This window comes from Quercus suber, unplaced genomic scaffold, assembly GCF_002906115.3.
Source record: "Quercus suber isolate HL8 unplaced genomic scaffold, Cork oak 2.0 scaffold_65, whole genome shotgun sequence".
Taxonomy (NCBI): domain Eukaryota; kingdom Viridiplantae; phylum Streptophyta; class Magnoliopsida; order Fagales; family Fagaceae; genus Quercus; species Quercus suber.
The window spans coordinates 717,768-744,809 of record NW_027069530.1 but is presented as its reverse complement, the minus strand read 5'-3'; the positions used below and the strand labels follow the sequence as shown (position 1 = coordinate 744,809).

Genomic DNA, 27,042 nt, shown 5'->3' with positions numbered 1-27,042 from the left:
AATTACATTCGATCGATCGAATCACTCCGAAGGGAGCGTAATGGGCGGACATTTGAGGACGTAGATAGTTCGAAAGATCAACTGCTTGCTTCTTTTAGTGGTTCTTGTTTGACTAGTATCGGGCTTGGGGAATCAGATCTAGTGACTCCCTACCTCTATTTATTAGTTCTCTTCTCTCTTGTATTTAAACTTATTTTTTCTTTTTGCTCTTTCCTTATTTCTTCTTTGTACTTTTGGTCTACTTTGTGCTCCTTTTGCATACGGTAGCCTCACCAATATAGACTCTTCTTATTTATAAGATAAAAAAAATAAAAATTTCTAAGTTATGATTTTTCCTCCATTTAGTGCCTCAAGTCACATTAAAAACCCTAAAGGCTCCTCTTTGTCATTTTTGTTTACGTAAAATTGTACTTTGTAAAAAAATCCAGGAAACCTAGTATATAGGACCTTGTTCTTTAAGATTTGTAGGAAATTCCATCAACAACACACATAAAAAGTTAAGATTTTGCAGAATTTATCTTCTCTTTTAATTTTCCTTGAAACAAATACAGCATAAGGCAGTGTAAATAAGGAAATATATTCAAAACATAAATAATAAGAAAAGTTCCGCTCTCTCTCCCCCAATATCAGATGAGAATAGTTTAGAGATAAAAATAAAAAATAAAAGGGGAAAAAACTCAGAACAACAAACATATAACCAGTATTACACCTTAGCTAGCTCGTAAGGCATCCTGACTGACACAGCTGTTTTGTGATTTCGCAGAAGGTTTTTGTTTGCTTCCTCTTTGCTCCAATCATATTCATACCTACAAGGGCGGATAAAAAATAAATAAATAAAAAAGTGCACTTAAATGCGATCAAAAATAAATTACTCAATAAATATATAACAAAAATGCCATACCCCCTAGAACCGTAACCACCAGAATCGTGTACATGCTTCACCCGCTCAACATAACCTTCAGGTAGTTCCTTTGTTGTGGAAGGAGCTATACATGAATGACAAATGAATATCAGATGGAACAGTTCAGCTAATCAAGTCAAACAAGCCTTTCAGGTAGATTGCATCATACAAATCACAGGCAGGATGTTGTTGCGGCAGGAACAGGGCGTCAAAGTTCCAGAAGCTGTAAGTGAAACAGAAACAAGAGTGCATGGTGAAATTGGACCTTCGTAGTATTGAGATGCAATAATTAGTAACCTATGGAAGAAAATATAAAGAAATCCGGGAAAACATATAAATTTTCGGCCCAAAAGTATAAAATTAAAAGGAACAAACTAGTATGCAAATATAATACTTCCTCTTTTTTTTATCAGTAAATTTCCTGCCATAGTTCTTCTTGAACCCACCACCCCACTGTCTATTCCATTCTAATGGAAGGAGAAAGGTACATCTTCATTGCCAATATGCAAATTTAGTACCCAAAGTTCAATACTCTGTCCAAGAATAATTTCATAGGAGCATTTTAAGTGTGACCCATTGTTTATAACACTGCTAAAGAATATATATCAGGTCTTGTTTATAAAGGCTTTTCATAATTATGTTCAAATATTTTTTTTTTCACATTTAACGATGCATCTTACAGCATCTGATGTTCCGCAATAAACATTTAGTATCATGATGCATTCAAACATGTTTTAACTGTTGTTCAAAAGCGGAAGCCCTAACATCAATTATTATGATTTGGGGCTAGCAGAAGCGCATTCACATGAAGAAGAAAATAAAAGATCCACAAGAGGCAACAATATTTAATTTGGTTCGACCAACTCCAAGCCCACATCCACAGGCAACACCAGCCAAAAATATCCACTATCAACGATATGGATTACAACGACATTAATCAACACTCACAACTCACACAAATCACCGTTTTGCTAGTTACAAATGCTCGACAACATATTATAAAAAATTGTCTTTGGTGTGGGTGTGAAGGGGGGAGCCACTAAGCAAATGACAAACAGATAAACATGCAATCAAGGTGCCCACGCTGAGGGAAAGGAGATAAGAAAAAGACAAACCACTGGCCAGATCTTCTTCTAGGGGCTGCATGTTAGTAATGAAGGAAACTTTACAAGCATGTTGCCAATGGCATCATCTTGAATGTCAATGTCCTGAAAAAACCGTACCTTTACATGAAAGAAAAATGAATTAAGAATTGTCAAAACAAGACACAACACCAAAAATGGCATAGTTTGACATATTTCTGATCCATGTTCAAAGAATTCAACATGCATTTAATTCAAGAATCATTAAATAGGGCAGAGAACTTGAGGACTGAGACCAAAATTAGTAAGAGGAAAATTTAAACAAAAGAATTCAACTAGCTTGTAGAATCTCAGTAAAAAAAAAAAGCATTCAGAACAAGGTCCAAGCACATCACAGCATAACCAGCAATGGCAAACCTTTCACACAATTGCAGTCTCCAAATCTAAACAGAAAACAATTGGTTCACTCATAAGTATTCTCTTCATTCCATCTCGAGAAATCCCATGATAGTACAGATACTCAACAAGAGGCTTCAATTTTTCCTCAATGCTAAAGCCCATCAGTTATGGCTTAAACACAATTAATTTGCCAACCTCATCAGTACCAATGCCAGATTTCTTCAAAACAAATGTGAAACAAAATGGCCCATATGTTTTATTTTCTTTTCTTTTTTTTCTCTTTGAAACAATGTTTAAATCAAAGTTTTGAATTCCGTTTAGGATTGGTTACTAGAACGGAATATTTCAGTACCGTTATGTGCCCCTTTCTCAAATATTTGAAAGCATGATTATTATGCACAAGTGGAGAACAAAGTGGAGCCACGAAAATTAATGACAGCAAGCAGATTTGGTATTATAGGGTTATATACTATTGCATCTAAGTTTTAGATGTAAAAGAGTCAAAGAACTATGATCAGTAGCTTTTTTAAAACAAAACAACCCCCCCCCCTCCCCCCCCCCCCCCCCCCCCCTTCTCAAAAAAAAGAAAAAAAAGTGGAAATGGTACAAAATAGGCCTGCAAGACCTCCAGAATATTACATTCTAAAAGCTGTCCACAGCTTTAAAATTAGGATCAGTAGCTCTAGACTTCATCAGGAAATGCCAAAAAGGCTCTGGAAGAAAATACCATATTTCCAAATCTAATTAACTAACCTACTCTGAGTGTTATACCTTTCTGGACACTAGCTGCTTTCCCATCTCCACCCATTTATTCTTTGCTGCCTGGGTGCAAGCTATTTTGAAAAGCAACTGTTCAAGCCTTTTCTGCATCCACAAATCAATTTCATCAGAACATTCGCTAACAATTGGCATATGAATCTTTATAAACACAAATTCTTTTTACAATATCAACAGTAACAATAAATATTAAGGAACGCATGTCATATTCAGATTCCAATCTCAAGAAATCCTCCATTGAAACTTCTAACAACAATGCAAAGCCTAAAGGCTCTGAACTTTCCAAAGCACTTTTCGATACAAAGAACAGTGCTAGCTTGCAACTCTTTTCTGGGGATACCCTCAGGAGGTATTGCCAACAACAGTTGCACTTCAGGTGATCCTGTATCAGCATACATCTTGCCCTCATCTTACGGACCACCTAAAATCATTGGGGTTGCAGGTGGAACTGGAGTCAAGCTATAGCTCAACTAAGATTAGGCAACATTTGCGACCTCAACCCTATCCCACTAAGTTAGTGTTCGAGAATCCTTTTTATTTTTTATTTTTTTTATTATTATTCTTTTTTCCTTCTATAGTAAAAATTAGAATTGTAATATTTTTATAATAGAACAATTTTTCATTTTTAAAACTTGTCATGAAAGAAAACGGTGCACCAAGCCCCTTCCGAATGTAGTGGTTCCAGCAAAGTTCAAGATTCTGAACATCAGCTCAATTCATTACCGGATCAACTGCCTATGATCCTGTGAAAATTATGCATAGTAACCTAATGAATCCCTGTTGCTAAATCAAAGTTGGGTCCTTCAACAATAGCATCAACAATGCAAGCCTCTTGGCAGAATCCACAATAAATGCACTCTGTCGTGTCAATATCATACCTGGAAAATGATAGGAACCCCAAATTATGCCATATGCCTTGTAATCTCCTAATAGTTGTTGTAATCCCTTTAGTTAGTTAATTACTTGAGATTAGGATGATTTAGTTAGGATGAAATAACAAGCCAATTATCTATAGCCATGTGGACCAATGAAATTAGAGCTGGTACATATTTCTCTAGTAATCTCTCTCTATGGAGGTCTAGGTCCCCTTGAAGTGGCCTACAATAATTACTATTCCCATTCACCATTTTTACTTTTCCACATTCATTTTCATATTCTGGCAAGTTCTTATCTGAAAACTATAAATGTGAGTTAGAGTGAAAGAAAAGGAGAGAGAGAGAGAGATGGTACAGGAGAGGGAGCAAGATCCTTCACCTAGTAGTCCTACTACGGTTACCATCTTCTCGCTCCACCTCAATCGTGATTGCTTGTGCAGGACATATCTAAATAACAACAATTGCCTAGTGAGATTAAAATGATACATATGGCTACCAAAGTCACATTGAATAACCAGCCTGACCATTCTTCAGATTTCACAGCTGGATTAGGTAGTGTATCTTTAGAGAAATTTAGACATAAACTCAGACATGGAATGCTGATATTGGGCAAATTTCAAATGTTCGTCAATGCCACCCATTATCCATAAGCCTAGAAATTTCCAATAAGATTTCTATTACACATCAAAAAATAGTTTGAGGTCTCAACAAAAGAATGTATCGTGCACATGCAAAAAAACAGCAACAGTTAGTTTATCTTAATGATATTTGTTGAAGGTAGGAGATAATGGCATCTCTTAGATTTAAGGGTAGGTTAAATTAATTTCCTAAAATTCTGAGCCTCTAAGGTTCATTTCACATCATATTAATTCTGGCTTGGTCTAACATATATATATATATATATATGTGCTAGATGAATTAGGCACTTATTACAAATCAGCATCATAGAATAAAGTCATAAACTACAAAGATACATTAATCATTAATCGATCAGCACATCTAGATCCCTAACTTCTCAAATTTTTAATCTAATGAAACACGCCAATACTGAGACATTGTTTGCAAATTAATATGTATGCCATATTTATATAACAATAAAAATTTGGATGAGGCACAGATAATGAATTCGCAGAAAATCCATGCAAGTTTGAGTATCAAACAGGAACACAGTAATTTGCAAACCTTAGGGCCACGCCTCTAGGGTCTAACCACTACCTCAGACTACGACACTGGCACCCGCCCATAGCCAACGCACGGGTCAAAATCCAGACTCAAACAGGAAGTTAAATACTCTACTTCTGCAATTTGGCGTTCAAAAAGCATCAATCAAACCTAGAATAGTTATTAAAAGATTAAAACTCTTACTGCTTTGCAGAATTTGCATGCAAGGGAACGTTCCTCTCCAATTGGGTATTGAAGGTTCACCACGAAATCGAGGGTTCAATGGGCCCTTCTCAAATGGATAATTGATATGCATTACAAAAAGAATGAAATTTATATCTTATCAATGGGCCCTTCAAAAATTAAGTTCTTCAATAATAGATTCTCAAAAAAAAAAAAATTAAAAAAATTAAAAAAATCATAAATACGGATCTATCTAAAACTAAAAATACATATCAACAAAGTTTTCTTCAAAAAAAAAAAAAAATGATAACAAATAAATCCCAAATGCATTGTACTTAGAAGTTCACATTCCAATATCCATTACATCAAGTCAACAAAATATTACAAGCTAAAAAAAAATTCTAAAATTCCATGAGCCAAAGGAATAACAAAATGATTGAGGAATAAGACCATCCCAGCTATAATTCTCCATCGCCATTACTATTATTTTTCCTCAAGAAGCTTCTACTCAGCAAACTTTGTCTTGGTATCTGTAAAAATAAAAATAAAATGGCATGAACTCTTAAATCATGATTGTTAACGATGTTAAGCATTTGGTTAGCAGAGTTTTCCTATATAAAAATTACTATTTTAATGATTTAGTTAGTGCAATGTTGACATGGCATCATCTGGACCTTCACAATGATAAGAAAATGTGAGGATTTTATGAAACTCTATGCGATAGAGTTCATTGGGAAATAAAGAGGATCCCCATCCCAAGTATTCTGGAAGGTTAAGGAGAGAGCTCCACATGTTGCAAATAATCGAATAATTTTTGAAGCGTTATATAAATAGACACCCACATCCCAAGCAAGGACACACATTCCAAACTAATATCTCATGTTATCTTATTTATGTTTCATTAGCTCAGAGTTTAGTGTAATCGTGATTTTAAGACATTGACGTAAAGTGGAACGTTTTGCATGGTTTAGGGACGAAAAACAAGATGAAAAAAAGATTAATTTTAATCTGACAAAAAATAAATATAATGAATTAACCACAGTTTGCACCAGAAATATGGAAACTGAATTTAAAATTTCAAACAAGAAAACAACATCAAACAATTTATTTTATCAAGTAAATAACCACATTAAACACGGAAAAGATGTAGGCTCATGAAAAGTCAAAACTAGAGCAGAGAACGCCCATTAGTCCATTGCCCATTTTGTTCAGCCTATTAGCTATTACAAGACTTGTCTTTTGTTTGTCTAAGTTATGTTATGTTTATTGTTGCCCTCAGCAATTAATAGTCACCTGACTTTGAAAAGGTTAATATTCAATTGTTATATGGAAGATGAAGGGCCAGGATTATAGGGTCATTGTAGGTAGCTTGAGCCTGAAAACTGATCTTCTGTACTTTTCAACTTCAATCTTATTATCATCCTTTTGCTATGATCACCTTTTATTATTGGAAGCATCAATTTGCTCAAGACCAGACGTTTTTAGTCTATGTTATGTTTTGTCTATGTTATAGTGTCTAACCCCTTCAAAAAAACTTGTTAGCAATAGTAAACTAATATCTTGGGTGAAAGGGAAGTAAAAAAACTAATAAAAATGTGCACGCATAATCTCACAACTATTTAATTTTGGTGAAAATACATCTCCAAACTGTTCACAAGTTCATCTCCATCACGCATTGCAAATTCTGTGACTAGCAATGCTCCTTTCGGATCCCCTAATTTCAACTTACAAGCCTAGAGCAACATACAGCATCAAATGGTAAATAGACAAAAGCAGCTTTGAAATTGAAGGCAAAGATAAAGAATTATATTAGGGAAAAACTGTAACTGATTTCATTAAGCTTAAGTAATTTGCTGTATTTATACATCATGAGCAGGGCAGAATCCTCTAACTACTGTGCTAAACTAATCTGCATAATGTGCCAACAAATGATCAAATTACACGTGCCCAGTTAGCTAGCTAAGTAGTAGTTTCTCTTTAAGATATGCTTCTTGGAAATAAAGGATTGAGACATAGCCAGTGCCACCAGTGTACTATAACAAAAACTATTCACAAGTTCAAACACTCTCCACATATCTTCAAATAAATAAATAACGTTCCTCTAGGAATATTTGAGAGTGCAAAATCTGCAAAGTGCATGCATAAAAACATGGAACAGAGTAGACCTGTTTGTTGATGCATAACCTTCAAGGAAGCGACCTACTACAATAATTATCTTTGATGGTTACGCTTGCTTCATTTGACAACTTTTGTTTGATCCCTGCTCACGCAGAAATGAGTAACAGTAATGTTATTCAAAGGTGAAAATCAGATAGAAGGAGTACTAATGCATGTTTAGAGCAAGATTAAAGTGGGGTAGGGGGTGGAATTGATAATGGTTCCAATTAGAGGTGGCGCATGATATATAGGCTTTGAAAGATCAATTGTTAGTGAAGATCTCAAAATAAATACCAGGTGTGTTGTTGTTAATGCTAGCCTAGACAGCAGATAAATTTATGCAAGCATGGAAAAGGAAAGCGAAATAGAGAGAGTTGAGTTAGAGTGAAAGAAAAGGAGAGAGAGAGAGAGATGGTACAGGAGAGGGAGCAAGATCCTTCACCTAGTAGTCCTACTACGGTTACCATCTTCTCGCTCCACCTCAATCGTGATTGCTTGTGCAGGACATATCTAAATAACAACAATTGCCTAGTGAGATTAAAATGATACATATGGCTACCAAAGTCACATTGAATAACCAGCCTGACCATTCTTCAGATTTCACAGCTGGATTAGGTAGTGTATCTTTAGAGAAATTTAGACATAAACTCAGACATGGAATGCTGATATTGGGCAAATTTCAAATGTTCGTCAATGCCACCCATTATCCATAAGCCTAGAAATTTCCAATAAGATTTCTATTACACATCAAAAAATAGTTTGAGGTCTCAACAAAAGAATGTATCGTGCACATGCAAAAAAACAGCAACAGTTAGTTTATCTTAATGATATTTGTTGAAGGTAGGAGATAATGGCATCTCTTAGATTTAAGGGTAGGTTAAATTAATTTCCTAAAATTCTGAGCCTCTAAGGTTCATTTCACATCATATTAATTCTGGCTTGGTCTAACATATATATATATATATATATGTGCTAGATGAATTAGGCACTTATTACAAATCAGCATCATAGAATAAAGTCATAAACTACAAAGATACATTAATCATTAATCGATCAGCACATCTAGATCCCTAACTTCTCAAATTTTTAATCTAATGAAACACGCCAATACTGAGACATTGTTTGCAAATTAATATGTATGCCATATTTATATAACAATAAAAATTTGGATGAGGCACAGATAATGAATTCGCAGAAAATCCATGCAAGTTTGAGTATCAAACAGGAACACAGTAATTTGCAAACCTTAGGGCCACGCCTCTAGGGTCTAACCACTACCTCAGACTACGACACTGGCACCCGCCCATAGCCAACGCACGGGTCAAAATCCAGACTCAAACAGGAAGTTAAATACTCTACTTCTGCAATTTGGCGTTCAAAAAGCATCAATCAAACCTAGAATAGTTATTAAAAGATTAAAACTCTTACTGCTTTGCAGAATTTGCATGCAAGGGAACGTTCCTCTCCAATTGGGTATTGAAGGTTCACCACGAAATCGAGGGTTCAATGGGCCCTTCTCAAATGGATAATTGATATGCATTACAAAAAGAATGAAATTTATATCTTATCAATGGGCCCTTCAAAAATTAAGTTCTTCAATAATAGATTCTCAAAAAAAAAAAAATTAAAAAAATTAAAAAAATCATAAATACGGATCTATCTAAAACTAAAAATACATATCAACAAAGTTTTCTTCAAAAAAAAAAAAAAATGATAACAAATAAATCCCAAATGCATTGTACTTAGAAGTTCACATTCCAATATCCATTACATCAAGTCAACAAAATATTACAAGCTAAAAAAAAATTCTAAAATTCCATGAGCCAAAGGAATAACAAAATGATTGAGGAATAAGACCATCCCAGCTATAATTCTCCATCGCCATTACTATTATTTTTCCTCAAGAAGCTTCTACTCAGCAAACTTTGTCTTGGTATCTGTAAAAATAAAAATAAAATGGCATGAACTCTTAAATCATGATTGTTAACGATGTTAAGCATTTGGTTAGCAGAGTTTTCCTATATAAAAATTACTATTTTAATGATTTAGTTAGTGCAATGTTGACATGGCATCATCTGGACCTTCACAATGATAAGAAAATGTGAGGATTTTATGAAACTCTATGCGATAGAGTTCATTGGGAAATAAAGAGGATCCCCATCCCAAGTATTCTGGAAGGTTAAGGAGAGAGCTCCACATGTTGCAAATAATCGAATAATTTTTGAAGCGTTATATAAATAGACACCCACATCCCAAGCAAGGACACACATTCCAAACTAATATCTCATGTTATCTTATTTATGTTTCATTAGCTCAGAGTTTAGTGTAATCGTGATTTTAAGACATTGACGTAAAGTGGAACGTTTTGCATGGTTTAGGGACGAAAAACAAGATGAAAAAAAGATTAATTTTAATCTGACAAAAAATAAATATAATGAATTAACCACAGTTTGCACCAGAAATATGGAAACTGAATTTAAAATTTCAAACAAGAAAACAACATCAAACAATTTATTTTATCAAGTAAATAACCACATTAAACACGGAAAAGATGTAGGCTCATGAAAAGTCAAAACTAGAGCAGAGAACGCCCATTAGTCCATTGCCCATTTTGTTCAGCCTATTAGCTATTACAAGACTTGTCTTTTGTTTGTCTAAGTTATGTTATGTTTATTGTTGCCCTCAGCAATTAATAGTCACCTGACTTTGAAAAGGTTAATATTCAATTGTTATATGGAAGATGAAGGGCCAGGATTATAGGGTCATTGTAGGTAGCTTGAGCCTGAAAACTGATCTTCTGTACTTTTCAACTTCAATCTTATTATCATCCTTTTGCTATGATCACCTTTTATTATTGGAAGCATCAATTTGCTCAAGACCAGACGTTTTTAGTCTATGTTATGTTTTGTCTATGTTATAGTGTCTAACCCCTTCAAAAAAACTTGTTAGCAATAGTAAACTAATATCTTGGGTGAAAGGGAAGTAAAAAAACTAATAAAAATGTGCACGCATAATCTCACAACTATTTAATTTTGGTGAAAATACATCTCCAAACTGTTCACAAGTTCATCTCCATCACGCATTGCAAATTCTGTGACTAGCAATGCTCCTTTCGGATCCCCTAATTTCAACTTACAAGCCTAGAGCAACATACAGCATCAAATGGTAAATAGACAAAAGCAGCTTTGAAATTGAAGGCAAAGATAAAGAATTATATTAGGGAAAAACTGTAACTGATTTCATTAAGCTTAAGTAATTTGCTGTATTTATACATCATGAGCAGGGCAGAATCCTCTAACTACTGTGCTAAACTAATCTGCATAATGTGCCAACAAATGATCAAATTACACGTGCCCAGTTAGCTAGCTAAGTAGTAGTTTCTCTTTAAGATATGCTTCTTGGAAATAAAGGATTGAGACATAGCCAGTGCCACCAGTGTACTATAACAAAAACTATTCACAAGTTCAAACACTCTCCACATATCTTCAAATAAATAAATAACGTTCCTCTAGGAATATTTGAGAGTGCAAAATCTGCAAAGTGCATGCATAAAAACATGGAACAGAGTAGACCTGTTTGTTGATGCATAACCTTCAAGGAAGCGACCTACTACAATAATTATCTTTGATGGTTACGCTTGCTTCATTTGACAACTTTTGTTTGATCCCTGCTCACGCAGAAATGAGTAACAGTAATGTTATTCAAAGGTGAAAATCAGATAGAAGGAGTACTAATGCATGTTTAGAGCAAGATTAAAGTGGGGTAGGGGGTGGAATTGATAATGGTTCCAATTAGAGGTGGCGCATGATATATAGGCTTTGAAAGATCAATTGTTAGTGAAGATCTCAAAATAAATACCAGGTGTGTTGTTGTTAATGCTAGCCTAGACAGCAGATAAATTTATGCAAGCATGGAAAAGGAAAGCGAAATAGAGAGAGAGAGAGAGAGTAGAAAACTTACAGCAACAAGCTATCGTGGAACCATAGTTCGTCATGGAAGGGAAACTTATGGATGGACACAACGGAAATACACAATATCGAGGAATGGTCGAGGTCCGTACTATTGTCCTTGTCATGATCGAATATTGGTGGAGAAATTTCAAGTATGAGACAATTGAGATAATCATGCTTAATGCCTTCCTTATTGTGGTGGAAAGCGTGTTTGCGGTTGGTAGAGCGGAGGCAAATGCAGAATTTCTGATCAGCTAAATGGAGCAAACGTGGTGTATGGGCATTATCTACCAGAAGTTCATCCTCCAGAAGAATTGGGCTCTTGACGCCACTGCGAAAAATGTTCAAAGAGCCGAAGAGCCACATATCCCTATCTAAATCGTAAGCATGAGCATGTATACGGATATCATCATAGCCTCTATGGAAGTAAACAGAACCCCAATAGAGAGTATTACCAACAGCTACAGGACTTCTATACATTGAGAAAGGATACCCAGGTTGTACTCCGAAGTGATGCGCAAGTTTTGTCCAACATCGATTGCTGATGTTGTAAGTAAATAACGTAGAAAAGTTGTTCAATTTGGGATCACAAAGTAAAGCTACAACAATCTGTTGCTTAGATTCAAGAGCTGCATGCATGCGAACAGAAAAAGGAGGAACAGGAAGAGGAGGACTGGGCAAAGACTCCCATGTATCTGAGATGGGGTAAACAACTTCACTGACGAAAACGGATCGGGCAAAGAAGGGCGTACCTTGATTACCGGAGAAGAACAAGAAGATGAGTATGGAATATGAAAGGCGAACCACTGTTCTACTTGATGAGGATCATTTGACTCTTCCAGTTGAGAATCTACCCACCGATGCCCACATACACCGATCTCATATTCATAATCAACAACCTCCATTGCTTTCATTCAGAAAATATGGTTTGGGATTTTGGAGATTTAGGTTAGCCTTCGTTTGAATATATACATATAGAGATGTAGAGTCAGAGTCGGAAAAAAAAAAAAAAGGATGTAATGGGCTCCCCAAAGGTTCATAAAAAAAAAAATAAATAATGGGCTCCCAAATAAATAAATAAAAAAACACTCTTTTAGGCTCCTCCATTGTATTGGACTTATTATAAGCCCACACCACGTCGTTTTGCAGTGTAACCTTCGGTCTATAATCTATATGTAAGAGTAAGGACTACGAAAGGGCCTTAATTACAAAATGATATTTAGGCCCGTTTGGATAGGCTGTTCACAAATGTGCATTTTAAAAATGAGTGTTTTTAAAACATGTGATTTGAAAACATCATTTTAAAAATCACAGATAAGCATTTGGTAAAAATGTAAAAATATGTGCTTTTTATTTTTAAAGCTACATTAAGCGTTTGGATAAGCTGTTTTAAAAATGGCTGTTTAGAGTGTAAATTCCAATAAAGGACTTAACTATTTTGTTAAGGTTATTTTGTCATTTTTCCTTTAATCAATGTTTATTTAATTATTATTGAAAATATATAATTAAGCCTAACAATTACATTAATAATAATAACAATAATGATGTTGTCGTTGTTGGAATTCATGGATAGAAATTTATATAATTTAAAAGTGAAAAAAAAAACCGTCAAGAGGAAGATATTAAAATGATTAGGAAAATAATTATATTAAAATAATTACTAAAAAAATAAGCTGAGCTAATTGGTATAACTCAAGGGAATCAAACAAGTATTAAAGTAAATTTAAGATCATGAAATAAGCAAAGCTCATCAAAGTCATTGACAAAGAGTTGAAACTTGAAAGTGGAGGTAAATAATGTTGTCATGAAGTCATTCATTTATTTTTTTTAAGATAAACAAGTTTTGGCCCCAAGGAAGAGGAACTGTAGTGACCTGCACTTCATGAGGCAAAGGTCCCCAACTAATTATGTTGCTCCCTTGGGGTTGTTATTAAGTCATCACTATAGTTTCAAAAAAGTGAGTATTCAAGGTTGTCATTTTTGTTATCAACCTCATCAAAGGATCTATACCTCTACCACCACACATCCTAGTCCTGGACAACATCTCAGCTGGTCAGAGGTCCAGTAACTATTATACTCCTAAAGGTATGAAAATTGTATATATGTTGCCATATTGAACAATGTGTACATGGCAAGCATATATAATTCAACTAACTCTCTAATACTAAACGACCTTTAGCTTTGATTTATACAAGTAAATTATTGTTATTTTGCAAGAAAATTCAAGCTAGCTTGACTTGCTTTCTTTCTTCTTCTTTTCTCTCTTCTAGACCAAGATTAAGCTTTCTTTTAAACTTGTTGTCTACTCCCCCTCAAGATTAGCAAGGGAATGAATCTTAACTAGGCTTATCTTGGTTAACATATCTCCTATCTTTGACTTGGTCTTAATGTGCAGCAATCTAATTACTTTTGCAATGACCTTATCTCGCACAACATGTCAGTCAATTTTGAAAAAAAAAAAAAAGGATGTAATGGGCTCCCCAAAGGTTCATAAAAAAAAAAATAAATAATGGGCTCCCAAATAAATAAATAAAAAAACACTCTTTTAGGCTCCTCCATTGTATTGGACTTATTATAAGCCCACACCACGTCGTTTTGCAGTGTAACCTTCGGTCTATAATCTATATGTAAGAGTAAGGACTACGAAAGGGCCTTAATTACAAAATGATATTTAGGCCCGTTTGGATAGGCTGTTCACAAATGTGCATTTTAAAAATGAGTGTTTTTAAAACATGTGATTTGAAAACATCATTTTAAAAATCACAGATAAGCATTTGGTAAAAATGTAAAAATATGTGCTTTTTATTTTTAAAGCTACATTAAGCGTTTGGATAAGCTGTTTTAAAAATGGCTGTTTAGAGTGTAAATTCCAATAAAGGACTTAACTATTTTGTTAAGGTTATTTTGTCATTTTTCCTTTAATCAATGTTTATTTAATTATTATTGAAAATATATAATTAAGCCTAACAATTACATTAATAATAATAACAATAATGATGTTGTCGTTGTTGGAATTCATGGATAGAAATTTATATAATTTAAAAGTGAAAAAAAAAACCGTCAAGAGGAAGATATTAAAATGATTAGGAAAATAATTATATTAAAATAATTACTAAAAAAATAAGCTGAGCTAATTGGTATAACTCAAGGGAATCAAACAAGTATTAAAGTAAATTTAAGATCATGAAATAAGCAAAGCTCATCAAAGTCATTGACAAAGAGTTGAAACTTGAAAGTGGAGGTAAATAATGTTGTCATGAAGTCATTCATTTATTTTTTTTAAGATAAACAAGTTTTGGCCCCAAGGAAGAGGAACTGTAGTGACCTGCACTTCATGAGGCAAAGGTCCCCAACTAATTATGTTGCTCCCTTGGGGTTGTTATTAAGTCATCACTATAGTTTCAAAAAAGTGAGTATTCAAGGTTGTCATTTTTGTTATCAACCTCATCAAAGGATCTATACCTCTACCACCACACATCCTAGTCCTGGACAACATCTCAGCTGGTCAGAGGTCCAGTAACTATTATACTCCTAAAGGTATGAAAATTGTATATATGTTGCCATATTGAACAATGTGTACATGGCAAGCATATATAATTCAACTAACTCTCTAATACTAAACGACCTTTAGCTTTGATTTATACAAGTAAATTATTGTTATTTTGCAAGAAAATTCAAGCTAGCTTGACTTGCTTTCTTTCTTCTTCTTTTCTCTCTTCTAGACCAAGATTAAGCTTTCTTTTAAACTTGTTGTCTACTCCCCCTCAAGATTAGCAAGGGAATGAATCTTAACTAGGCTTATCTTGGTTAACATATCTCCTATCTTTGACTTGGTCTTAATGTGCAGCAATCTAATTACTTTTGCAATGACCTTATCTCGCACAACATGTCAGTCAATTTCTTTGTGTTTCATCCTCTCATGAAACACAGGATTGGCTGCAATGTGGAAGTGCAGCTTGCCTATTAGCAATCCAACCCCACAGCAGCAATATATCTCTAGATTAATGAGATCACAGTTCAATAGCATTCAGATCACATCCAATTCATCATCATTCAATCATTTCAAAAAAAAAAATGTATTAGAAGCTTATGAACCACTTGGACACCAAAAGAATTAACTTTGGTTCCTAGTCCTACTAATCTGAAACTCAGTACCAAATACTATAATTTTTTTTGAGTTGTAATACTTTTAAAACCTATGTACAAATTGGTATTTTTAAACCGACAAATTTGTAAAATTGCTCTTTTTCCCTTTGTTATCAGAACTATGCCCACTACAAGCACATAGAGATAGACATATCTAACCCTCATGTCCCCAACAGCACACATAAATAGATTCCAAAATCTGTCAAACTCAGAGGGCCACCTCACATAGTGAGGATACACAAACACTATACTGGAAGAGCATTTATAATACCCATTAAGCATTTTATCACTAAATGGTTAATGAATGTATTAGCACTGTTTCCTTTTCTATAATGGTTAATGGGAACCAAGGGGTAATTTAGTGCCAACTAGGGGTTTGAGACAAGGGGACCCTTTATCACCATATTTGTTTTTATTATGCTCTTGTCAATGAATAACCATTAAAATAATATATAAAATATAATATCAGAGTTGGCCTTATCGGCTTGTCCCAGTTGAAGGTGAGAGCTCCGTTGGCTTCTCACCGTCTTCGTTGACTTTGTCGAGGTAGGTTTCAGATTTATTTGATTCTTTGGAGTATATTGATTAGATTGGTTTTTAAAGTGGTTGTAATTGACGGGATTGACGAGTCCGTCTCACATGGACGATCCCATCAATATAGACGAAGACAGCCTCAGGCCAGGCGAAGTAATTATCCACACTACTGACGAAGACAGCCAGGCCATTCAATGCAGCCAATCAAACTCAGAACGGTTACAAGGCCAACTGTATGAACCATTGGAGCACATTGATGCCAAATTACATTGCCCCAAACGTTACTAAGAGAAGCATTAAGACCTCCATAACTACTCCAATGGCTAGAAGCCATGAAGACATATATAAAGCCCACACAGTGCCAAGAACAAGGTACATACACACTAAGAGACTTCTTTTGCTCTGTTACTTTGCATTGTTCATTCTCGAATAGCATCTTATACTGACTTTGGCATCGGAGACGTTGTGGCAGGCACCACACTGGTGACCTCCTTTGAAGGCCAGAGATTGTTTCCATTTGACCAATTTTACTGACGAATCTACACTTCATCGGTTTGGCACCGTCTGTGGGAACAACATTTTCGTGTTTAATCTCGAAAAAATAGTTTCCAATCAACAATTACTATCAAATGGAGTCCAATCAAGATTCCACACCCTTAGTTCAGCAAGTTTAGGCTCTCGCAGCCACCATTGAAGAACTGACCAAACAAAATCAGTAAATGAAGCTACGGCTTCAGCAGGAGGAGAATCGGTCTAAAGGGAATCGGGATGACGAGGGAGATAGCCACAGAAGAAGTTACCATCAAAGGCCTACTACTTCAACCGAGCACAACTCGGATCTTCTCTAAGAGATGAGGAAGGAGATGGACGAACTTAGGAACACCATCAAGGAGAAAATAGAACGGAGTGTAGATCGAATGGTCAGGGCAACGAATTTGCCGTTCACCACAGCAGTCTTTGAATGTCCGGTACCGTCAAAATTTTGGTTGCCCTAACTTGAACCGTTCGATGGGCTAAAGGACCCTCAGGATCATCTTAACACCTTCAAAATGACACTAGGGCTCCAGCAGCCCCCAAATGAAATATTGTGTCGTTCCTTCCCAACCACTCTCAAAGGAGCTGCAAGGGAATGGTTCACAAAGTTGCCAACATCGTCCATTGACAACTTCGAGCAGTTGACCAACGCCTTCCTGCGTCACTTCATTGGAGGACAACGCCCTAAGAGGACCGCGGACCACTTACTTACCATCAGGCAGGGAGAGAAGGAAACCCTAAGGTCATACGTGAAACGCTTTACTCGCGAGACACTGGAGGTAGACGAAGCTGATGATATGGTGCAACTGACGACCTTCAAGGCAGGGTTGAAATCCAGAGAGCTCATTACGTTACTCGCAAAGAATCCCTAAAAAACGATGGTTGAGATGCTCCTTAAAGTACAGAAGTATATGAACGCTGAAGACGCATTAGCAGCCATCAGAGGTGCAGAGAGACCAGGGGACAAAGAAAGGAAAGATGACGATCGTAGAGGGCAAAAGCGGGAGCGCCCAAATCATCGGACCAATGACGGGAATAGGAGGAAAGATGATAAAGGTCTGCAAACGGTAAAATTTACCCCTCTTATTATGCCTGTTGTTAAAATTTTAACGCAGATTAAGGATGAACACTACCTTAAATGGCCGCGACCATTGCACTCATCTCCTAATGTCCGCGATAAGAATAAGTACAGCCGATTTCACAAGGATCATGGCCATTACATTGAAGATTGTTGAGACCTCAAAGAGCAAATAGAGGAGTTGATACAGAAGGGGAAGCTGCAGAAGTTTGTGAAGAAGGGGGAGTATAGTAAGTTTCTGGACGGAAACAAGGGCCAGCATGAGTCCTCATCCAGGGGCAGTGACCATCAATTCCAACCTCCTCAAAATGTGATCAGGAAAATACAGACGATCTTAGGAGGGCCCATCGCAGGAGGATCATTCAAGTCCCTTAAGAGAGCATATCAACGACAAGTGAACAGCGTCCACATGACACCCCCGTTGAAGCACAGACGAACTGATCAGGACATAATCTTTAACGAAGGAGATGCTAGGGGAGTGAAGCAGTCTCACAACGACCCTTTGGTCATAATGCTTACCATAGAAGGATTCAACACAAAAAGGATCCTCGTGGACAATGGTAACTCCACTGATATCATCTACTTTCCTGCATTCCAACAACTGAAACTGGATCCAAAAAGACTGCGTCCATTTGATTCCCCCCTCTTCAGTTTCAGTGGTGACAAGGTATACCCCAAGGGCATAGTACACCTTTCAATCCTGCAATTACTGTTTCTTTTCTTCTTTTTTTTGGTTTTGCTTACTATAAATTATCACGTAAAATTGAGTAGTCATTCAAGACAATGCAGTGAAGCAAAGTGACTAGACATAAAAGAAAGCAAAACGTGTGACGGTGGGAAAAAAAAAAAAACAATTTTAAGGACAAATATATGGACCACGTAGTTAACTTGGTAGGTGTGAATGTGAAACGTTCAAACTTTTTAAGTATTATATGTGACTACTCATTATTTGTACTTTTGTAAAGTTAATAGCATTTTCAATAAAAAAAAAAAAAAAGTTAATAGCATTCAAGATGACTTTTTAAGTATTATATGTGACTACCCAATCCTGTCAACAAAAAGCAAGAATTAAACTTTGAATCAAAACTTTATGAAGTATAGAGTCTAAAGAGTAGAGCATGATGTGACGAGTCTAAATTTTTGTCAACTTTTTTTGCTCTATTATATACTCCACAAATAAAAATATGTTACATGTCCATCTATTTTATTAAATGCTAAATTTATGTCTTCTATTATTTCTATTTCCTAAAATAAATAAATAAATAAATAACCTATTATATTTAAGTAATTGAAATAATAGAATGCATAAATTTAGCATTTAATAAAATAGATGAATATGTGATACATTTTTATTTGTGGAGTATATAGTGTACAGAAAGAGTGAGATAAACGATTTAGACTCTGATGTGACTACTCAATTCTGTCAACAAAATCAAGCCTAAGGCTATAAAATGAATTAACGAAGAAGAAAAAAAAGCTTCTGTAGACCTAGCTAATTACCACTGTAAGGATGTGACTATACAATGACAATTAAAGGTTTGACATGATAGAACACTTGCATTAGGGATATAAATACCCAGTCATTATATTAATTGAGAAAGGTGAAGAGAGGAAAAAGAAATGAAAGAAAACATAAAGAAACATGATTTTTTTAATTATTATTTGATAATGTAATTTATATTATTTTAATAAGCTGTATATAAAAATAAAAATTGAGATGTTAAATGAGTTGTAAAATGAAATGGTAAAATAAATAAAGTAAGTTTTGATGTTAGATGAGATGTTGGTTAATAATTCTTTTAAAGAAAGTGTGGGGGATAAGGGGGTCAGGCCCAAGTTAATGGGCCGAATACCCAGGAGAGGACTGTTTCACATCCGAAGAGAAAGATGCGGAGAATGCAGGGCCCAGAGTGAAGTGGAATCCTCCTGGTAGAGAATCATCTCTGTCCAAGGAGGATATCTCCAGTCCGAGGAGGACATCACCTGTCCGAGGAAGATGCTTTACTTTGATATGATATCGGAGACTAACTGAGTAGGGGAAAAGCCTGATTGATTGTCCGAGGACTCCACCTGATCAAGATAAGCTCAAAGCATATTCAGGAACGATAAGGATGAGGAAATATCTGAGAGAAAGGCTGCTGCCACCGTATTCAATGCATTGCAACAGCTTTTCTGGCCGCATTTATGTGGAGAAGACCTCTGAACAGTGCCTCCTAACCAACCGCCACTCACACAGAGATGAAAAGAAGCTGCCTGACGTGACAGGTACTTGAGCAAGTTCATGGATGGGGAGCACGTGGACGGTGGAGATGAGGGTGAGAGTGGCTATATAATAGAGGGAAAGGGTTTGAAACAAACCATGGAATGTATGGAAACTGATCAATGAATAGTTGAAAGAGTGATAATCCTTTGTTATTAATCCCTTGCCAACTCTAGTTCTTGGACCCATACTCTATAAATTAATTGTCTTTGGGTTTACGTAAATAAATTGAACCCTACAGAAAGTTTTTATGGAAAAAAAAAAAACAATTAAGGGGCTGTTTGATAATGTTGTTCTAGTAACGTTGTTTATATTTTTTGAAAATACGTGTGAGTGAAAAAGTGTGTAATGTTATTTAAACACTGAAAACTATTGCTCAAAACACTTTACCAAACAACTATATTTTGACCATTTTTTTTTTATTTCTTATAAAAATAGTATCAAAACTTTACTCCACACTTAAAAATATTATAATAGAATATATATAGATTTACAAGAGTATGCAGTCCATTGTCTTTATTTCGAAACCCTATGAAGTTGTACCAATGCTAGAATAATAGGGCCAGAGTACAGAGTAGGGGGCAAGTTGCCAAAATTATTTATCCTTAACTTTATCGTCAAAGCACGTTTATCCTCAAAGCCTCCTTCAACAAAACATAAGGAAAAGAAGGGACGACAAGGTAAATTTTGAGTGTGAAGCGCTTTTATTGAGGGTTGGTGACTTTCGTCTGTAGGCACTTCCGTCTTCATTCTTTTCACTTTCACATCTTCCATCCAAAGGATTCTGTATCCGGGATTCTCTGCTGATCTAGTACGTCGTCTCCCCCAAAATCAAACCCCCTAATTGCACAACCAGCTACACCTATAAACCCAGGCTTTATCTCAAATCACCATAAATGCCTTCACTCCGCGTCTGGCGTTTGGCTTATATATGGAGCTCCCTTTGTTCTCCTCACCATCTTCATCATCCTCCTCCAACAAAGTTTTCCTGCACCTAAGGTCTCCAACGAAGTTCCTGCACAGGTAAGTGATTAATGTTTCTGTTAAATTCAAGTTACTGAAATTTGTTCTTGGTTGCTTGTTGCTCTTGCTGTTCATATATGTGTAACTGTTAATCTTCACTCTGTGTTGCTCTAGGTTAGAACATTTTACCATTGTGGCTTAAGTATGTATGTCCTATTAGATGACAGACACATTACGCAGCGAATGGCCTTCACACTTAGAACAACTGTTCATTTTAATATTATTAGAAGAAAAACGTAAGGATAACCTTCTTAATGGGAGAATAAAGAAAGGTTGTGAGCCAGGTATCACCGCCGCGTTTAACCACCGAAGCGGAAAAAACTATAACTTCAAACAACTAAGAGGAAAACTGAAACGCTTCAAGCATCAATACAATTTGTTTTCCGAACTTATTGGCATAACCGGACTGGGATTCCCTTCTAATACCAACTCTATGGCGTGGACCAATTTTACTGACGAATCTACACTTCATCAGTTTGGCACCGTCTGTGGGAACAACATTTTCGTGTTCAATCTCGAAAAAGTAGTTTCCAATCAACAATTACTATCAAATGGAGTCCAATCAAGATTCCACACCCTTAGTTCAGCAAGTTTAGGCTCTCGCAGCCACCATTGAAAAACTGACCAAACAAAATCAGGAAATGAAGCTACAGCTTCAGCAGGAGGAGAATCGGTCTAAAGGGAATCGGGATGACGAGGGAGATAGCCACAGAAGAAGTGACCATCAAAGGCCTACTACTCCAACCGAGCACAAATCGGATCTTCTCCAAGAGATAAGGAAGGAGATGGACGAACTTAGGAACACCATCAAGGAGAAAATAGAACGGAGTGTAGATCGAATGGTCAGGGCAACGAATTCGCCGTTCACTACAGCAGTCTTTGAATGCCCGGTACCGTCAAAATTTCGGTTGCCCTAACTTGAACCGTTCGATGGGCTAAAGGACCCTCAGGATCATCTTAACACCTTCAAAATGACACTAGGGCTCCAGCAGCCCTCAAATGAAATATTGTGTCGTTCCTTCCCAACCACTCTCAAAGGAGCTACAAGGGAATGGTTCACAAAGTTGCCAACATTGTCCATTGACAACTTCGAGCAGTTGAGCAACGCCTTCCTACGTCACTTCATTGGAGGACAACGCCCTAAGAGGACCATGGACCACTTACTTACCATCAGGCAGGGAGAGAAGGAAACCCTAAGGTCATACGTGAAACGCTTTACTCGCGAGACACTGGAGGTAGACGAAGCTGATGATATGGTGCAACTGACGACCTTCAAGGCAAGGTTGAAATCCAGAGAGCTCGTTACGTCACTCACAAAGAATCCCTCAAAAACGATGGCTGAGATGCTCCTTAAAGCACAGAAGTATATGAACGCTAAAGACGCATTAGCAGCCATCAGAGGTGCAGAGAGACCAGGGGACAAAGAAAGGAAAGGTGACGATCGTAGAGGGCAAAAGCGGGAGCGCCCAAATCATCGGACCAATGACGGGAATAGGAGGAAAGATGATAAAGGTCTGCAAATGGTAAAATTTACCCCTCTTATTATGCCTGTTGATAAAATTTTAACGCAAATTAAGGATGAACACTACCTTAAATGGCCACGACCATTGCACTCATCTCCTAACGTTCGCGATAAGAATAAGTACTGCCGATTTCACAAGGATCATGGCCATTACATCGAAGATTGTTGAGACCTTAAAGAGCAAATAGAGGAGTTGATACAGAAGGGGAAGCTGTAGAAGTTTGTGAAGAAGGGGGAGTATAGTAAGTTTCGGGACGGAAACAAGGGCCAGCATGAATCCTCATCTAGGGGCAGTGACTGTCAATTCCAACCTCCTCAAAATGTGATCAAGAAAATACAGACGATCTCAGGAGGGTCCATCACAGGAGGATCATTCAAGTCCCTTAAGAGAGCATATCAACGACAAGTGAATAGCGTCCACATGACACCCCCGTTGAAGCACAGATGAATTGATCAGGACATAATCTTTAACGAAGGAGATGCTAGGGGAGTGAAGCAGTCTCACAACGACCCTTTGGTCATAATGCTTACCATAGAAGGATTCAACACAAAAAGGATCCTCATGGACAATGGTAGCTCCACTGATATCATCTACTTTCCTGCATTCCAACAATTGAAACTGGATCCAAAAAGACTGCGTCCATTTGATTCCCCCCTCTTCAGTTTCAGTGGTGACAAGGTATGGGTAGTGACATTGACAGTGACATTGACAGTGATGGTGAGAACCTACCCGAAGCAGTTGACCTGTCATCTGGACTTCTTGGTGGTAGATTGCCCACCGTCCTACAATGTAATCATCGGAAGGCCAGCACTCAACAAGTGGAAAGCATCCACGTCTACCTACTGCCTGAAGGTAAAATTTCCAATGAAGAATAGTGTTGGTGAAGTTAAAGGAGATCAAGTTTTGGCTCGAGAATGCTACCAGGCTGTCATGGCCATAAGGGAGAACCATACATGGACGATCGAAGAAAAGGAGAAAGAAAAGGTGGAGGCCTTGGAGACAGTAGAGCTAGCTGAAGGAGAATCGAATAAGACGACCAGGATAGGGATGACTCTAAGTCCCGAGATGAAAATGAAACTGGTCCAACTTCTTAAAGAAAACCTAGACGTCTTTGCCTAGAGCCACGATGACATGCCAGGCATATCTCTAGAAGTCATTCAGCACAGGTTGAATGTAGACCCGGAAAGGAAGCCCCTCAAGCAGAGACGAAGAGTCTTTACACCCGAAAAAGACCAAGCAATCGCTGACGAAGTTAACAAACTCTTGACTACAAGCTTCATCCGGGAAGTATACTATCCAGACTAGCTTGCAAATGTCGTCCTGGTGAAGAAAGCGAATGAGAAATGGAGAATGTGCGTGGATTTCACGGACCTGAACAAGGCTTGCCCAAAGGACAGCTCCCTCTTCCAAGAATAGACCAGCTGGTAGATTCTACTGCTGGACACAAGTTGTTGACATTTATGGATGCCTTCTTAGGATGCAAGCAGATAAAAATGGCCGACGAGGGCTCTATTGTTATAAGATAATGCCCTTTGGACTGAAGAATGCAGGTGCTACTTATCAAAGGTTGGTTAATAGAATGTTTAGCAAGTAGATAGGCAAGAATATGGAGGTGTACGTGGATGACATGCTCGTCAAGAGTAAAGAGGAACTTACCCATCTGGACAATCTTAAAGAGACATTTGCTACCCTCAAGCAATACCACATGAAGCTGAATCCTAGTAAGTGTGTTTTTGGTGTAGCTTCAAGGAAATTCCTGGGATTCATGGTGTCCCAGAGAGGAATAGAGGCAAATCCAGAGAAGGTACAAGCCATAGTCAACATGGCATCACCCAAGATCGTCAAGGAAGTCCAGAAGCTCACAGGACGGATTGCAACCCTCAATAGGTTCGTCTCTAGAGCGATGGACAAGTGCCTACCCTTCTTCAAGACCTTGAAACAGGCTTTTGCCTGAACTGATGAATATAAGGAAGCTTTCTAGGAACTCAAACGCTACCTAAGTAATTCGCCCCTTCTAAGCCTGTCAAAAGGAGGTAAGAATTTGTATTTGTACTTAGCAGTGTCAGCTACAACCGTCAGTGCAGCCTTGATCCGGGAAAAAGACAAGAAATAGCTTTTAGTTTATTACGTCAGCCAAGCCTTCCAAGGAGCTGAGTCCAAGTACCCAAAGATTGATAAAATCACGTTCACATTGATAGTAGCCTCACGCAAACTTAGACAGTATTTTCAGGCAAATCCAATCTTGGTGATGACGGACCAACCTATTAAGAAATCCATGGGCAAACTTGAGGCAGCTGGGAGAATGGTCCAGGGGGCAATCGAACTCAGCCAATTTGATGTTAAATATCATCCCAAGACAGCCATTAAAGCATAGGCTTTGACAAACTTCATCGCAGATTTTACCCTCCCGGACGAAGACGACCTCACCGACAAAGAAAAACGATGGACAACACAAATCGACGATTCGTCAGCCCATAAAAGGGGAGGAGTAGGGGTTGTCATAATCACCCCCGAAGGAGAAATACTAAAGTATGGAGTCCAGCTGAAATTTCCTGCCACCAACAATGAGGACGAGTACAAAGGAATTTTGACGAGTTTGAGACTCGGAAAAGAGTTTAGAGCTAGGAATCTGTTAGTCCAAAATGATTCAAAGCTAGCAATTGGGCAAATCAAGGGGAAATATGAAGCAAAGAAAGAAAGAATGTAGAAGTACCTCAGGCTGACAAAACATCTGACTCAGGAGTTTGATGAAGTGGAGTTTATGCAGATCCCCAGAAGCCAAAATATGACAGTAGACGAAGTTTCAAAGATAGCCTCGTCAGAAGAAGGGGGATCGAACACAGACCTAATGATGGAAGTCCAGAAAAACCCCAACATTGAAGAAACCTTAACGTTCGCGATTCAGAGCACAAACAGCTAGATGACGCCCATCCTATCTTTCCTTCAAGACAGGCGTCTTCCTCAGGACACAGACGAGGCCAGGAAGATCAAAAAGAGGGCGGCTAGATTTGCAATCCTCAATGACACCCTATACAAGAGAGGTTTCTCCATGCCTTAGTTGAAGTGTGTTGACGAAGAAGAAGCAAAGTACATCCTGGAGGAGATCCATGAAGGAGTTTGTGGGGATCATGCTGGCCCCAGATCCTTGGTGAGCAAGATCATTCGAATAGGCTATTTCTGGCCAACTATGCAGACGGACGCCACAGAGTTCGTTAAGAAATGCGACAAGTGTTAGCGGTTTGGGAATGTTTAGCGACTTCCAGCAGAGAAACTGACGACGATTGCGTCCCCGTGGCCTTTTGCACAGTGGGGAATCGACATCGTCGGCCCACTACCACAAGGCAAAGGTCAGGTAAAATTCTTACTAGTTGCTATTGATTACTTTACGAAATGGGTTAAAGCAGAGGCACTGGCGACCATCACCGAAGCAAGAATCCAAAGCTTCGTGTGGAAGAATATAATTTGCAGGTTCGGGATCTTACGGACGATCATATCAGACAATGGACAACAGTTCGATAGCCAAGGCTTCAGGGATTTCTGCTCAGGGCTAGGCATCAAGAATCAATTCTCATCACCAGGGCATCCACAGGCGAATGGACAGACGGAGGTGACAAATCGGACACTGCTCAAGATCATCAAAACGAAGTTGGACGATGCAAAGAGGACCTGGCCAGAAGAGTTGCCTAATGTTTTATGGGCTTACAGAACCACAGAAAGAACCCCAACGGGAGAAACCCCCTTCAAACTTACCTATGGTACCGAAGTAGTGATCCCAGTCGAGGTAGGAGTAACCAGCACTAGACGAGAGGTATTCAACGAAGAAGAAAATGATGATCTTCTACGAGTTAGCTTGGATTGTCTAGACGAGGTAAGAGACAAAGCTTGCAGTAGAATAGCGGGTTACCGGCAGAAAATGATTGACTATTACAACAAGAGGGTAAAGCTCAGACGACTTAGCATAGGCGACCTCGTCCTGTGCACCATGAGGTTGGATGGTTCCAATCTTATCTTCGTCCGAAAAACTTAAAACTTGTTGGATAACCGATCTTGCTTTCCTTGGATCTCAGCCAAAGTCTCCTGCCAGTAACCGAGCTACTGACATAACCTTGGATGGCTAGGACCCTGTTCTTCCTGATGCTGCGAAGATGATGTTAATAGTTCCTAATGAAGATTTCGAAGAATCATTCCTCTGGGGCTCGGAATTCATCTGACCTCCTCAGCCACTAGAGTGATGCAAAAGGTGCCTCAATTTACCTTCGCGAACCAGTTGGTCCAAATGATCCCACAGACTTCTGCAATCTTCACTGGTATGCCCATGGTCTTGGTGGTATTGGCAATAAAGATTGTGATTGCGCCTCTCAGGATTCCCCACCATCTTACTCGGCCACTTAAAGAATGGTTCATTCTTAATCTTTTTTAAAACTTGGTGGACTGGCTCCTTGAACACAGTATTGACTGC

The 27,042-nt window shown here is 37.6% G+C and overlaps 3 protein-coding genes and 1 non-coding gene across 5 annotated transcripts; 2 read left to right on the top strand and 2 right to left on the bottom strand.

The window, feature by feature from the left end:
• Positions 1-558: 558 nt before the first annotated feature.
• LOC112024526 (uncharacterized) lies at positions 559-7,903 on the bottom strand. Of its 2 annotated transcripts, XR_010628744.1 has the most exons (6): positions 7,544-7,903; positions 5,400-5,908; positions 3,154-3,246; positions 2,017-2,124; positions 902-1,124; positions 559-806 (listed from the first exon to the last, which is right to left on the bottom strand). It is a non-coding gene; the product is annotated as an uncharacterized LOC112024526 (transcript). The 2 variants fall into 2 exon arrangements; XR_010628745.1 differs by lacking the exons at positions 559-806; positions 902-1,124; positions 2,017-2,124; positions 3,154-3,246 and adding an exon at positions 4,467-4,481 and having other exon boundaries at positions 7,544-7,887.
• Positions 7,904-9,246: 1,343 nt separating this feature from the next.
• Positions 9,247-12,448, bottom strand: LOC112024534 (uncharacterized). The gene is made up of 3 exons (XM_024057157.2): positions 11,496-12,448; positions 11,108-11,202; positions 9,247-9,472 (listed from the first exon to the last, which is right to left on the bottom strand). The coding sequence occupies exons 1-2, from the start codon at positions 12,122-12,124 to the stop codon at positions 11,178-11,180; spliced, it is 654 nt and encodes a 217-aa protein (XP_023912925.1). The 5' UTR covers positions 12,125-12,448; the 3' UTR covers positions 9,247-9,472; positions 11,108-11,177.
• Positions 12,449-17,214: 4,766 nt separating this feature from the next.
• On the top strand, positions 17,215-17,571 carry LOC136067268 (uncharacterized). Its single transcript, XM_065772867.1, has one exon. The coding sequence runs from the start codon at positions 17,215-17,217 to the stop codon at positions 17,569-17,571; it is 357 nt and encodes a 118-aa protein (XP_065628939.1).
• Positions 17,572-22,031: 4,460 nt separating this feature from the next.
• Positions 22,032-22,751, top strand: LOC136067267 (uncharacterized). Its single transcript, XM_065772866.1, has one exon. The coding sequence runs from the start codon at positions 22,032-22,034 to the stop codon at positions 22,749-22,751; it is 720 nt and encodes a 239-aa protein (XP_065628938.1).
• Positions 22,752-27,042: the final 4,291 nt, after the last annotated feature.

Coding starts and splice junctions, on each gene's coding strand:
- LOC136067267 (XM_065772866.1), top strand. CDS start 22,032: ATGACACTAGGGCTCCAGCAGCCCTCAAATGAAATATTGTGTCGTTCC.
- LOC112024534 (XM_024057157.2), bottom strand. CDS start 12,124: ATGCATGCAGCTCTTGAATCTAAGCAACAGATTGTTGTAGCTTTACTT. Junction 11,203..11,495: donor TTCCACGATAGCTTGTTGCT/GTAAGTTTTCTA, acceptor CTGCGTGAGCAG/GGATCAAACAAAAGTTGTCA.
- LOC136067268 (XM_065772867.1), top strand. CDS start 17,215: ATGACACTAGGGCTCCAGCAGCCCCCAAATGAAATATTGTGTCGTTCC.